Below are 15,813 nucleotides of genomic sequence, written 5' to 3'. Positions count from 1 at the left end.
GATCTACTATACTACACAGTGCCTCTATTACCAGAACTATTCGGAGACTTCAAACTTTACCAAGGGGATAGACTTTTTTGTTTGTTTGGGTCTGAGACTCTAACCCAGGATCCTGCACCTAGCAAACGAGTGCTCTGCCACTGGTCTACACTAGAGCCTTAGAAAGGTATACATTGTGTAGTGTTTTTATCTTCAAAAGATAAAAATAAAGAGGATAGAGGGAAATGCAGAGGTGAATCATTATTTTCTAGCTACAAACAATGAGTAAAGAGTCACTACTTGGGAATTACCCTTTGCAGGAGAAGAAGATTGTTGTTGAGCAAGCAGCAAATAAGCATGAATATCAGAACAAAGATTGGTATCATAGTTCTGTCACACTAAGGGTAGGCAGGTACAGATTTTGCTCATACTTAAAAAAGTGTTTTTCCCTTTTCTTTCATTACACATGGAAGGCTAGTTCATCAAATATATGTGAGAAAATAAAGGCATTGAATTATCTCTTTTTTAATTATTTAATTCTGTTCATTGATCTGATTTGTACATATGTAATTCTGACATCAGTTAACAACATCTAAACACTTAATATTTCACTCAAATTTGCATAAGTCTTTAATACTATTCAATGCAAACTACAGTCACTAGCTAATAGTTCCTATACTCTCTATAGGAATGTGTCAGTCACCAAAGAACTGGTACATGGCAAGTTTAGATGACAAACAGGTCTCAACTCATAGAAATTCAAAAATCAGAAATGGATATGAGACAACCTCTATCTTACCTAACTTACTGCCAAGCATGTTGCTCGGGAAATTCTCCCTAAGGTTTTTCATCATTGTCCTCTATTCAACTCCAGTTCTAAATCAGTGTGGAGATTTTTTGTTGGGGTGGGGAAGTAATTCTTGTGGTAAAAAACATTCCCTCCCAAAGAGTTTTACTCTGTAAGTATCATAACATCTCATTCATTTATGTATTCACTCAATAATATGCACAGAAACCTACAGTATACCAAAGATGGTACCAAGACTCATGATTATGGGATTTAGTCATGAGTGATTTTGAGAAAAAAACACCGGAAGTGATATGGGAGAAATATGTTATATTAACATCCCCTAGGATTGTTTACTGAATAGATATTCCCTTTTTTTCTTTTTAATTGCATTTACAAGTATTAATTGTACATAGTAAAGGAGCTCAGAATAGTATTTCAATAAATGCATAAAGTCTTCATTAAACAAATCCAGCTTCTCTTTTTCTAACCTCTCCTTCACAAACTCTAATAATCACTTTTCTACATTCAAGTCAAAATTTTTTTTATTCCACATATAAGAGAGAACAGGTAACACTTGTCTTCTGTATAGAATGCCTGCAGTGCGATGGAATGGGATGTGAAGTAAATGTTCTCTTGAATTGGCTGCCAAAGCAAAGTCTGAGAACCACCAGGCTACATGTTTAAAGCAAATACTAGATGGGGGAAATAAGTCTTTACTTGGAGATTTATATTTTGCCAGTGAAAGACAGATAACAAACAATACTGGTTGAAAATCCACTTTATTTTTTTTTCAACTTTTTTCCACATTTCACATATGAGAGAGAACACGTAGTCCTCAGTGCACTGAGCTGCATTCCCAGCCATTTTTATTTTTTATTTTGAGACAGGGTCTCAGAAAATTTATGAGGTTGGTTTTGATCTTGCGACCCTCCTGCTTCAGCCTCTGAGTTGCTGGATTGCAGGCATGCATTACCATGCCCAGCTCTTTATTAGTCTTAACAGCCAAGTTCAATATCTCTAAGATGAATTCTTCAGTAAATGTTGAACAAGTTAAACTTGACAAATTGCCAAGTAGCTTTTTCTGTAATTGACACAATATGAAATCAAAATATATTCTGTGATTTTTAACACAAAAGTTTGAGAACTAGCAATTTTGTAAACAAATTTCTGAGAATATAGAAAAGTTAAGTATAATAAATCTAAAACTCAAATAAATAAATAAATTATTGTTGAACAGACATATTCAAAACCTTATGTAGGAGATGGGAAATATTTCACACATCAATTATTCAACACAGAATGATTATTTATGATTACATTCAACAGGAAATACCACTCAACATTTACAAACTAAACATCTATAAAAATACTTCCACAAATAATATATAAATAAAAGTTTGTGACAATAAAGGGTGAAAGAGTTACTAAATATAATTCAGACTATTTGATTTGACCTTATATTTAAACAAATATCATTTTATTTTTGAGAAATTATTTAATGAAAACTCTCAGGCTTTGTACATACAAAAATGTTGTAAACAAATTTGACATGTATCATTTATTTTAAAGTCAATACATTTCATAAAATACTGTTTTACCACTTAATTTATCTCAGAAAGAAAAAGCTTTTTTTAACAAGTCTCTTATCTAGGGAAATCGCTTATATTTACTAAGCAGCAGCAAAACAAAATAAGTATATGTTTATATAAATGATCCCAATATCTTTCAGTGTTACGAGAGTACTCGTTCTTGCTATCCACATACCTTATGATGTGATTCTATTGTATGGTTGAGATTGAGATGCATTTTTTTAAAGCCTAAAAAAATACTGAACTCACTAACATGGTTTATAATTTCAGATACAGATACTGAAATGTTAGAATATAAAAAGCATCTTGAAAATGAGATTGTAGATTCCTAATGTCAGCATATCTCTGAGAGTCATGGATTCATTTTGTCCTTGATGATTTTCTTCCATTTTGCTTCCATTTTTTTTTTTTTTTTGCCCATACAAAAATAAGCTGGGTTGTGGCTCAGTAGTCAAGCACTTGCCTAGCATGTGTAAGACACTGGATTCTATTCTCAGCACTGCATATAAATAAGCTAATAAAATAAAGCTCCATCAACATGTAAAAAAATAAGAAGAAAGAAAGAAAGAAAGAAAGAAAGAAAGAAAGAAAGAAAGAAAGAAAGAAAGAAAGAAAGAAAGAAAGAAAAGAACAGATTGAGGTTATGGCTTAGTGGTAGAGTACTTGCACAGCATGGACAAGTTCCTGGGTTCATTCCTAGCACTACCCACATTCCAACCCAATTTTAGCTGTTCCTATAAATAAAGAAAGAATGATATTCCAAGGTCACTGGGAGGATGCTCCAGAGAAGAAGAGATGGCAGAATAGCTCCTCCAGTGACTTTGCTGTTGCTTCCTTTCTGTAGTTGGGCAAACAGCTCAAAGTTCCAACTGTCTCTGTTTTACCACTTAATTTATCTCAGAAAGAAAAAGCTTTTTTTAACAAGTCTCTTATCTAGGAAAATTGCTTATATTTACTAAGCAATTTACTAAATTGCTTATATTTACTAAGCTTGACACTGTGAGTCAAGCTGAGTCTGTTCGTGAGGATGTTCTGCCCTCTCCAGTTCCAACCTAGAACACCACAGACTTTGCTTCAAAGTTGTGCTCTCAGATTGAGAACTGTATTGAGTTGCTGCACTTCCTGTTCCTGCTTTATTTGAGCTATTTCCCTTATATCCTCAGAAACTTTTTTGTCTTTCACTCATATGAACTTTATTTATTTATTTTCCTTCAGGTTAAGGCTCTATCCTTTTGGAAGAGCTCATTTGCTGTATATTTCCGAGATTCTTCAATGCTTAACCATGACAGCACTGCTTGATCCTCTCATTTCTGTAAGCAATTGAGCCTGAAAGTATCATTCCCAGTCCCCAACCAATCTCAAAACCATCCACTCAGATTTTGGCTTGGGATTTAGGTCTCCCCAACTGGGGACAGTGTTCTTAGGGTTTCCCTATTTCATAGTTATGTTGAAGGTCTCATATGTAGGTTTTTATTTTGTTTTGTTTTGTTTTCTGGTTTCTCAGTTCAGCAAACAAGAGGATCTACTGTAAATTCAAGTTTTTACTGCTCTTACGTTTGATCAGGTAATTTTATCATGTTACTTGGTGGATATGATCTGATCTTTTAGGAAAGTTATCTGACTTCTCCCACCCCAGCCCCTGATTCTGGGAACTGAATTCAGGGCATCCTACAAGTTATCCTGCTGCAGTCCGGCTGCAGCAAAATAACTGTCCTACAATAAACGGCTCCCACTCCTGCTGTATCAATCTACACAAGTTGCTCGTCACCCCCCGGTTATTTTGCTGCAGCCGGACTTCGGCATTATCCAAGTGCTGTACAACTAAGCCACATCCCTAGGCTTTCGTGTTCTTAAGAGCAAAAATACAGTTAAAGAGATGTCAATTTACAAAGGCACCAAAAATGTACACTGGAGAAAAGATAGCCTCTTCAACAAATAGTGCTGGGAAAACTTGAAATCCACATGTAACAAAATGAAATTAAACTTCTATCTCTCACCATACACAAAACTCAATTCAAAGTGGATCAAGAACCTAGGAATTAAACCATAGACCTTGTACTTAATGAAAGAAAAAGTAGGCCCAAATCTCCATCATGTGGGATTAGGCCCCAGTATTCTTAATAAAACTCCTACAGTGCAAGAATTAAAATTAAAAATCAATAAATGGGATGGATTCAAACTAAAAAACTTCATCTCAGCAAAAGAAACAATCAGTGAGGTGAATAGAGAGCCTACAGAATGGGAGAAAATCTTTACCACAAGCATATCAGCTAGAGCACTAATCTTCAGAATATATAAAGCACTCAAAAAGCTTGACACCAAAAAACCAAATAACCCAATCAAAAAATGGGCCAAGGACCTGAACAGACACTTCTCAGAAGAGGATATACAATCAATCAACAAACATATGAAAAAATGTTCAACATCTCTAACAATTAGAGAAATGCAAATCAAAATTACTCTAAGATTTCATCTCACTACAGTCAGAATGGCAGCTATCAAGAATGCAACAATAAGTGTTGGCGAGGATGTGGGGGAAAAGGAACACTCATACATTGCTAGTGGGATTGTAAATTGGTGTAGCCAACATAGAAAGCAGTATGGAGATTCCTTAGAAAACTTGGAATGAAACCACCATTTGACCCAGCTATCCCACTCCTTGGTTTATACTCAAAGGACTTAAAAACAGCATACCACAGGGACACAGCCATATCAATGTTTATAGCAGCACAATTCACAATAGCAAAATTGTGGAACCAACACAGATGCCCTTCAGTAGATGAATGAATAGGGAAACTTTGGTATATATATATATATATATATATATATATATATATATATATATATATATATATATATATGCAATGGAACATTACTAACATTAAAAGAGAATAAAATCATGGCATTTTCAGGTAAATGGCCATTCATGGAGAATATAGAGCTAAATGAAGCAAACCAATGCCAAAAAAAAAAAAACAAAGGCTGAATGTTTTCTTTGATATGAGGATGCTGACTCATAATGGCGATGGGGTAGGGAGCTTGGAAGGAATGAAGGAACTTTAAGATAGGGCAAAAGGGAGGGAGGGGGAGGGAGGGGGTAAGGGGGTAGGAATGATGGTGGGATGAGTTAGACATCATTACCCTAAGTACATGTAGGAAGACACGAATGGTGTGAAAATACTTTGTGCCCAATCAGTGAATTGAAAAATTGTGCTATGTGTAATATGAAATGAATTGTATTCTGCCATCATGTATAACAAATTAGAATAAATAATTCAGTTAAAAGAGAGAGAGAGAGAGAGAGAGAGAGAGAGAGAGAGAGAGAGAGAGATGTTGATTTAAAGATTGAATTTTTGCCTAAACTCTGCTTTTTCGAATTGTCCCTCAGAGTTGAGTTTTGCCATGGTCTGTCTACTGCCCGGTGAACACCCCACCACAGCAGTAGCTCACTTCTCCCAAGGGTCCACATGCCTGTGTGGTGTGGGCTGTTTCATTAGCATGTATTTCAGACAATTCTTCCCTTTCCACAGCTGCTCTTTGTGAATTTCCTGACATCCTTCAACTTCTCCCCTCTCTGTCCCAGGATGTGCTGAAATCTCTGGGCTGGGTTGCTCAACCTAGGAAGGAAGCCCATGTTCCAGAAGACTGCCAAGCTGCACTGCTACTAGGGACTTGTCCTCCACTGATCACCAACATCTGTTGCTTTCCGTTTAGTGTGCCAGGTAGCTCCTCAGGGAAAGCTGAATTGTCTCTCTGCTCATGCGAGGATGAGAGCATATGCCTTTATCCTAAGATATTTCTCATTGTTTAAAACTTCTAAATGTCAGGTTTCATGTGGCTTATGTTACATGGTAATTGTGACAAGAATGTGTGCTGCATTTTAATGGATATATGAGTACTCATATTTCAAAATCGTAAGCTTGGTTTTAAAAAAGTCATTTATATCTATAATTTTAAGTTTAAAGATATTCAAAACTATTATTCTCTTAACAATTTGTGGGTGAAACATATGATCTCAAATCACATAGTCCCCAATTATAACATGGTATATATGCATACATTATTTTTTTAGATTTAATTGAAAGCATAGGGTTACTAAGATATTAAAACTAAGGATCTAATTCAAAACCCTCTTCCTGTTGAATCTCAAGAAAAAGTATTTGTGGCAACTTAGGATACTTTTTCCATCCTAGGGCAGCCTGATATTATAGACTGTATTTAAACTACAACCGGTAACAACAGCCAGGAACAAAATTGTCATTCCATGTTTAGAAGGAGATTGAAAGACTCCAAAGAATTAGCCTGATGAACTCAAACAGTAGCAATAGCAAGAATCTCTAACGTGCTTGATTTTCCAGAACCTTTCCCCCTAATCAGAGCTTGGGTACAAAAAACATCTTGTGTAGTCTCTTACGAATCTCCTTAGTCTTGATGGAATAGATAATTGGGTTGAGCATTGGAGGCACAAAGAGATAGACCAAGGACATGAACTTGTGCACATACTCAGGGGCATGCTTCCCAAATCGATGGACCATTGATACACTAACCATGGGCACATAGAAGATGAGCACAGCACAGATATGTGCTACACATGTGTTAAGTGTCTTGAGCCTCTCTTCCTTGGAGGCAATGACCAGCACAGAGTGCAAAATGAGCACATAGGAGAGGAGGATGAGCACTGAATCTACACCAAAGGCAGAGATGACAATGAACAGGCCATACATGCTGTTGATGGTGGTATCTCCACAGGGCAGGCGGATCATGTCAGGGTGCAAGCAGTACGAATGGATCAGAACATTGACCTTACAGAAGGGCAGCCTCTTCAGGAGGAAAGGAAGTGGAAAGACCATGCAAAAGCTGCGGATGATAATGGATATTCCCATTCTGGCTACATGGACATCAGTGAGCACTGAAGAATAGCGCAAAGGGTTACAGATGGCCACATAGCGGTCAAAACTCATGGCCAACAGGATCCCAGATTCTGTCCAAGAGAAAAAATGAATGAAGAACATTTGGGCCAGGCAGGCATCAAAAGCAGTCTCTGGAGCATGAAAACACATAGAAGCCAGGACAGTGGGCAGAGTAGAAAAGGACACCCCCAGGTCAGTGACAGACAGAAGGGACAGGAAGTAGTACATTGGCTGGTGCAAGCTCTGCTCCTCCTTGATGATGAAGAGAATCAGGGTGTTGCCTAGGATGGAGACAGCATAAAGCAGCAGGAGGAGGGCGGCCAGCCAGTGCTCCAGGCTTTCCAACTCTGGGAAGCCCATGAGTATGAAGCTGGTGGTACTTGAGAGGTTAGTCCCCAAACTTCTCATCGTAGTTTCTGAATGCCTTTGAGGGAAATACAACCATAGTGAATTGAGGACACATGGAGGAAAAAATAACAATTAGAATCAGCTAGTGTCTTGGGAAAATGAGGGACAGTGACATGTAGCTTCCAATACCATAGACCATGGGGATGCCAGAAAGAAGGAGATTACATTTCAGACCCTCCACTGTCTGCAGGATCTTTATATCTGTCATGGGCTCCAGCTTGTTCTCCAAAGAAATCCTTAGTCTCCTTTTTCTATATTCTCCTATTTTCTCCCTGCATTTGTCAGAGGATCTAATGTTTCCCCACTTATGAAGAATGACTTTTTCTTTGTACTTATTCCTAGCTATCAGCTTCTTCAGTAAATGAGGCACAATGCCTCAATAATCTGCAGCTAATGATTCGTGCTCTTTCTTCCATCTTCTCAGCTGCTTCTCCTCTCCTGCCTGCACACCGCCATCACTCCAGGACCTCATCTTCTCTTCACTGCTTGCATCTCTTATTCATCCACCAAGTATCCATCACCCCACACTCCTCCACTACTGATTGCTCTTGGTGTTTTCTGCCCTATATGTTCCCAAGTTTGTTCTCACTTTAAGTCAGATTCTCAAACTGCAATGTGTGCTAGATGCACTTGAGGAACTTTCAAAAACCCCTTTCCTCAGACCACACCTATACCAATTAAATGTGAAACTCTGTAGAGAGAACTGAGGAATCAGGTTTCGGTTGTTATTGCTGCTCTCATTCATTATTTATCTCTCAAGCTATTCCAATAGGTAGGCTAAGTTGAGAGTCTGGATAGATCACTCCATTCAACATTCAGATATACCCCTATTCTCTACCAACTTCTTCCTTACTGAAGATCAATTTCAAGAGCTACAATCATAGGAAACAAAAAGTAATAATGAACTTATTACCCTCTCACATCCTTCTGATAATCACCCATTTTATCTAGGCTCTTTCACAAGTAATATTCTCATTTATTTTCTATTCATAGTGTCCACATTATTATTCCTCTGTACATTAATGATCCTAAATTTATATATTTAATCCAGGCATCTCTTCTAGTTATTCATTCATGCATCAATTCTCAATTGTAAGATTTCACTAGTGTCTCAAACATAAAATAGGACATTTAACTTTTTCTTGTCATACTTGATCCTCTTCAATATTTATCATTTCATTAAATTCCTTCCCCATCTACTTATAGGCTTTATGTAAGAAAACTCATAAGACACCCTTGACCTCCGTCACTTCTCCTATTCAGAGCTCTAGTTAATCTATGATCACTTCTCTAATATATAACTCACTTCTTTAAACCAGGATATTCACACAGCCTTCTTTAATGACTACCTGGTTTCAGGCCAACCTTTCTCTGATCTATTCTACACAAAGCAGGCAAATTATTTGTTTGCAAATAATAAGTTAGGGCTGTTTACAAATAATAAGCTAGTTTGAATCTCCTACCCATGGATTCTCACTGATTCCCAGATTATGGATCTTTCCATTCACCATGCTACAACTCAAATAGATTTCAGTGGTAGAGCACCTGCTTTGCATGTGCAAGGCACTGGGTTCGATCCTCAGCAGCACATAAAAATAAATAAAAATACTGTGTCCATCCATAACTAAAAAAATATTTATAATAATAATAATAATAATACCATTTGATTCAAATGTATGAATTGTCAAGATCATTGTACTGTCATGTGTAGCAAATAATAATAATAATAAGTTAAATGATTTTACAGCCCTGTTGAAAACCTTCGAATGGTTTCTTTTACCTTTGGAAATAAAAATTCAAATAAGAATACAAATCTGCACCATGACAGACAGCAGGAGCAACAGATCCAGGAACTTATTAGCTTCCATTTACTCTAATCATTCATTGCTTCTCATGCTTGTAAGGCCCTCTTACATGCACTGACATATATTTTTAATTCATTGCTTTTATCACACTTTAAAATTAGATTGAAACATATTTGGTTGTTTGAATAGTATCTTTCACTCTTAATAAGTTCAAAACTCCCATGATTTTTTGTTTCTTCTCATTTTATCCTCAATGCTTGGGCAAGGATACTGGCATTTAGTACGCTGGACTAGGATTCTGAGATAACTAATTCTACTTTTAATTTTTAAGTATGTGTACTAAATAAACTTTTTAAGAAGAAGACATTATTACCCATGTTTCTAGTGTAATAGGATTCAGATAAGTAAACATCTGATAATAAAGTTTTATCTCACTTTTGCCACATACCAGCTGCTGTGAATTAATTAACTTCCTCATAGCTCATTTTCACATTTATAAAATAGAAAAAGTACAGAATAAAACATTTAAAGTGCATATTTAGATTCCTCTTGCAACATATGAGAAAAAATGAATAAATGGAAACAGAGAAAGGAACAAGAAAGATGAACTTTTAGGATCTAAGATTCAGGTGTAATCCTCAAATTATCTTTCTTCTTTTCAGTTTTCCCATCAAAGTCTCTCTTCTTTTGAATCAGTTTTTTATCTGCTATTTAATTGAAGCATGAGTTAATCATACTGACACATTCACACCTAGCAAAACCTCAGATGCCCTTCTAAGCCAGATCTATGCATCCCAGACTACAGCTTCAAAATAAGGCTGGCATAGTGCAGTTTCAGGCACCAATGGTGATGGGGAGTATGAGTACAGAGATAGAAATTATATGCAGGAAAAAAAACTCTAAAATCACAGCCTCTTCTTCAAATCTTTGTACTCCAGTTGTTTTCAGAATCCAGTGCAATGAATGTGGCTTCTGAGGATCTCTATGAGAGAAGAGCTGAAGTTTCCCCTTACCTCCTCAGAGTAACTGATGAATCTGGGAGAGAGGTAGCTGTGGTGCTCAACAGGGGGAACACCAAAGACTCCACATACTGTGTAAGCAGCTCTGCACAGAGCTCTACTGCCAGCCTCGTCAGCTCCCTGCTCTGAGCTCTATAAAGCCACCTCTTAAGGTCCCCTGGGTCTGATAAATCCAGGGTAAAAAGAGATGGCTGGGGCTCTAGGGAGCATGAAAAAAATATTGAGTGGATGATTCTTCTGTGCCCTGTCATTTCTCCCCCTTAGGTGTTTCAAAGAAATTAAGAGTCAAACTGGTTTATCCTAAAGTGATCAACATTATTCAACTCTTCATCTTCAAGGGCTGAGGCCCAGGCAGAATTTATTCAGTAAATCAACAACAGAGCTAGTTTGAATCTCCTACCCATGGATTCTCACTGATTCCCAGATTATGGATCTTTTCATTCACCATGCCACGACTCAAATAGATTTCAAGAAATAAAATCACTTAACCATACAAAATCTCACCATCTCGAGTCAGCAGATGGGGTGGTCATGATGCTTTGCCTGGAATGCACCAGTTTTAGCACTGAACATCTTACACCAGGGGAAAATCCTCAGAATAGGTACACTGCAACAATTTGTCACCTTATAGTCTGACCTACATCCAAAGCCACTTTCTATGTGAACATAAGTAAGAAAAGTGCTAGATTTTTTAAAAGGGTAGACAAGAATTGCAAGCATTTGCTCAGTGATGTTAGTTACCAGCTCCACCTCAGACTAGTCCTGGCCTTGGGAATCAGACTGTGTTAACTAACGTTCATCTTCTCCTTCCCCACCTATGAACTGTGTTTTCCTGAGCAAGTCCTTCAATCTGTTCTGTGGCCTCACAAATTTACTTATAAAACAAGAATAATAGTTCTGCCTACATCATGGGCTTGCTCATACAAGTTATACATTCTTAAATAACCTTTTAACTTTACCTGACACACACACACACACACACACAAAAAGGCATCAAAAAAGTGAGGATGTGTTGATCAAAGGTTATGAAGTTTTAGTTAAGTAACTAAATAATTCCTAGAGATCTACTTACCAGAAAGTGCCTATAGCTAACAGAATTATTGGAAGACTTCAAAATTTTCTAAGGGAATAGATCTGGGTTTTGTTGGTTTTTTTGTGGTAGTTTTTTGCTTGTTTATTTGTTTTGGTCAGGTCTGGGAATCGAATCCAGGACCTTGCACATGCCAAGCAAGTACTTTGCCACTGATCTACACCAGAGCCCCTAAGAGGGTAAACCTAATGAGGCAGTCATCATTAAAAAAAAAAAAAAAAAGATAGGAGGAAGCTTCTAGACACAGATATGTTTACAGTATAGATTGTAATGTTTTCATGGTTGTATAATTGTTTTCAAACTCATTAAGTTTTATACATTAAGCATGTTTAGCTTTGTGTATGTCAATTACACCTCAATAAAGTGGTTAAAAACAGTATAATTATTTGTATGAAGATCCTGTTAAAGTTGTAAAATTAGCCTAGAAATTTCAAATCACTTGTGTAGTTAGCCCAGATTAATGAAGAGATCGTATGAGATTAGTAATACTGACATGCCATAGATAAAATATTCTGTTACTTTGTTTCAAACAAATTATATGATTTTATCCTTTTATTACAGGGGAAACATTTCACAAGCACTGCCGTTAGGTGAAGTGGGATGTGAGCACTGAAATGTGATGTGTTTCCAATGTGTACTCAGCCCCTGAGGCCCAGGGGAGGAGGCTCTTGGAGCTCCCATGGGTACTGGCTGGTCCCTCCACAGCCCATGGACACACCTGAAAGAGAATCACTCAACTAGGAACAGGAGGTGCTTGGCCCTTGAGAAGAGTAGAGAGGCACCAGGAGGGCACACAGATCCTCCTGTGATACTTAACTCCTTAGAGCTCCTAGACCATTCTCAGACCCTTTAGCTTTCTCCCCCATCCCTCTCCTTCTGTCTCATTTTACCTTAAACAAAATGTGAATATATTATACAAAAATAGAAAATAGAGCCAAGTAGGAAAATACAACCCTCAAAATCTCACTACCAAAGAACTTCTAGTGACATTTCTGTTAATCTTCCAAAAAAAATGTTTAATAATATCAAATACATTAGTGTTTTTACGAAAAAAAAAAAAGTCTGCATCTACAAATGCTACGCAATCATGGTGATGCCTACATCAATGCAAAGACAGAATGCATCCAAGTCAGCGTAGAGTGGCTAGGCATTAGGGTTCAATTGCAGATACAATAGAAGCTGAAACAGCTCATTTCTCTCACAAATTCTATAACTTTGGTCAAAGATACCATTGAAAAATCACCAAAACAGACTCTTAATTGGTACCTGTACCATGTGCTACAGCACTCAGCCTCTGTGTTAGCAGAATAATTTTTAACAATGTAAATCTTCCTGATGAAATTTCAAAACTGACATTGTTTTTTCTTCAATATCTGAACAATGGCTGAAACATGCATAGTGTTTCAGGAATTAGTTTTAACACATCTATTTCTTCTGTCCTGTTAACTTTTGGGCTGACACATCTACTGTCTTCCTCAAGGCTTAGAAGGAGGAGTGCATGTTCTACAGCCTGAGGTGTGTCCCTGCATGGAGACCAACTCGTGAACATGTTCATTGTCCATTCACATGTGATTGCTGATAAAAAACTTCTGTCATCAGAAAAAGCAAATTCAGTTTTATATTCCTGAATATTGTCGGGTGCATCTCCTCTCCTAGGCAAGAAGGAAAGGGATGATTGCTATTCCTGATTCTGACCAAGAACAAGCTGCTGTAATTATTCATTAAATCACAGCATACCTGCCCAGAGCACGTGCTATGCATCTTTATGTTAGTAATGTGTGATTTGAAATCAGAGTATTTTGGTAGTGTTCAGAAGTTCTGAAATCAAATGCATTGTTAGGCTCTGCTAATAGGAAGCATTAGAGGTAGTTCAGGATTTACTTTTCCTCTTGGGTTTCTGTTGTTGTCATTGTTACTCCTGCAACAATTTTATTCTGGGCATCAGCAGTTAATTCTAATAGAAGCAGCTGTGGTATGTTTTTCTTTTGTTTTGTTTTGCCCTTTCTTTGAACTAGCCTCATAAGATCCCCCAGATATACCAACACCAGCTCTGTGGGATCTATTTGAAAAGCCCTTAAAATCTACCTCTGTGAACACCCTAATTTTAAGGTTCTGAAAAGCAGAAACTCTTCTCTTAGGGCAGAAGCTAATTCTAGCAGTTACCAGCTCTTCTATACAACAGTGTTCCCCGCATGGCAAACACTTTCCACTCTCTGCTAGGTTATTTACATTTTAAAAAAAAAGGGTTCTCAGAGCTTACTTTCAAAAATTAAATGAATATTATTAATTAATCTTTCTTAATAATCTTAATTAACTAATTAATTAAAATTATTGATTAGTTAATATTAACATATTCTACTAATATTGACTTTTTGGATACATAAACTGATTGAAGGAAAAACTAGAACCTTGTTAAGAAATTATCCTCCCTACAAATTAGTTTTAAGCTTAACAACCGATGAAATTTAAAGTGTTCTGTTGCTCTTGTTAATGCCATGTCAATGATATGAGGGAATTTGGCCACAGGGTGGAGGCTGCTCTCTCTTATGGCTTCTTCCAGGTGCATGAAACCTACAGCAGCATAGGAACCCATGCTCAGAAAAGCCATGTGTTTGTTCAATGTTCTTCTGCTATGTTCTTAAAAATCTCAGTAATTTAAAAATGTATTTTCTGAAATGAAGGATAATGGGAGAACAGAACATAATTGTCCAGGGCCATTCCTCTCCACCTATTTTTCATAAAACATTCTTGATGCCATATGTGCATAGAATACCAGAATCTGTACTATATGGGAATTCAGAAACATACCCAATGTTAAAGAAAAAAGGAAAGAAAACAGATTGAAAGGGGAGAAAAAGTTTTAAAAGAGAGAGAGGGGGAAAAAATAAAAATTTTAATTGCCAGGTGTTTATTTTCACTTTTCCCTGTGGAAATTCTCCTTACTCATTTCTTTCTCTATACTTTCTTCTTTATTCCTAAAAATGAACACCATGGATCAAATCCCTAGAGCAGGCTATATGGGTTTTTCATGTGACCATCAGTCAATAAATAAGCACATTTAGCTTGCACCAGGAACAAAGAAGTTGGGAACTCAGAGAAAAACTGAAGATACTTCCAGAGCCTACAGAATTGAGGAAGGACCAGATTACACACTCAGACCTCATCTATCCCCTAGATCACACCCACCCAACCTGCACAAGGACACAGCTTTTCACCCCGAAACAAACCACTGTACACTCCATCTGAACAAACTGTTGTTCCACCACACACTCCCACATCCCTCACACTCACGCACAATAACCCTTCACAGAGCTCCAACCTAAGCCCACGTAACTAGTGAATGTACATCATGCATACAGGTATGTTTATTATTATTACTATTATTATTATTATTATTTGTTCTTTTTAGCTATACATCAAAATAGAGTGTATTTTGACATATTTATACAAACATGGAGTGCATTTTATTATAATTAGGATTCCACTCTCATGGTAGTACACCATGGGGAGGAGAACAGGAATAGGAAAGACAGCTGAATGAATCTGACATAATTTTCTTATGTACATATATGAATGCACCACAGTGAATCTCCACATCATGTATAACCAAAGGTATGTTCTTGAAATTAGGGTCCAAAAAGGAAAGGTCTTAGAGTTAATGTATTTATATCTGGGTAAATCCAAGAGGGAAAACTCAAAAACTCAGACATCATAGTGACCCAAACAGAAAATGGGTGAGAAAATTTAAAGAGAATGCCCCAGAGTGGGATTCCAGCTCAATGTTTTTTTTCCCCCACTCTTCCCTAAAAGACAACCTTGATTGCACCTGAATTTTTCAGAACCACCTTCCACAAATTCTCATAGTATAGCAGGCTCCTGACAATGACCATATGAAATATATCTTTGGAGACAGAAATAAACTGGGAAGAGAATTTGTAGTAACTTAAGCCCTCCACTTTCCACCACTCAAGATTCTTTCCCCTAAGAGTTAGGGTCATCAGAGAAAGTATCTATGCCAGTAAGAGGGCCTTTCTAATTTTATCTGTCACTTTGGAGCCAACTTAATGAATTGATTCCAGAATTAGGTACTGATACAATACAAAGTGCCTTGCAAGAATAACTTGAGAATTCAACTGCAGGCCATATAAATGAATAGTTAAGTGAGGTGCAAACACCAAAGTTAGAATCAGGACACTGATTCTGGCAGTAATAAGATTTGTAAT

At 37.0% G+C, this 15,813-nt stretch overlaps 1 protein-coding gene across 1 annotated transcript; it reads right to left on the bottom strand.

Moving 5' to 3' along the window:
* Window positions 1-6,731: 6,731 nt before the first annotated feature.
* On the bottom strand, window positions 6,732-7,676 carry LOC113191340 (olfactory receptor 51I2-like). The gene has a single exon (XM_026401051.2). The coding sequence runs from the start codon at window positions 7,674-7,676 to the stop codon at window positions 6,732-6,734; it is 945 nt and encodes a 314-aa protein (XP_026256836.2).
* Window positions 7,677-15,813: the final 8,137 nt, after the last annotated feature.

Source organism: Urocitellus parryii, chromosome 4 (assembly GCF_045843805.1).
Source record: "Urocitellus parryii isolate mUroPar1 chromosome 4, mUroPar1.hap1, whole genome shotgun sequence".
In the NCBI taxonomy this organism is placed as follows: domain Eukaryota; kingdom Metazoa; phylum Chordata; class Mammalia; order Rodentia; family Sciuridae; genus Urocitellus; species Urocitellus parryii.
The sequence above is the reverse complement of the archived record's forward strand: the minus strand, read 5'-3'. Positions and strand labels throughout refer to the sequence as shown.

What these genes read in the sequence shown, in the direction of transcription:
- LOC113191340 (XM_026401051.2), bottom strand. Translation starts at nt 7,676, where the DNA reads ATGAGAAGTTTGGGGACTAACCTCTCAAGTACCACCAGCTTCATACTC.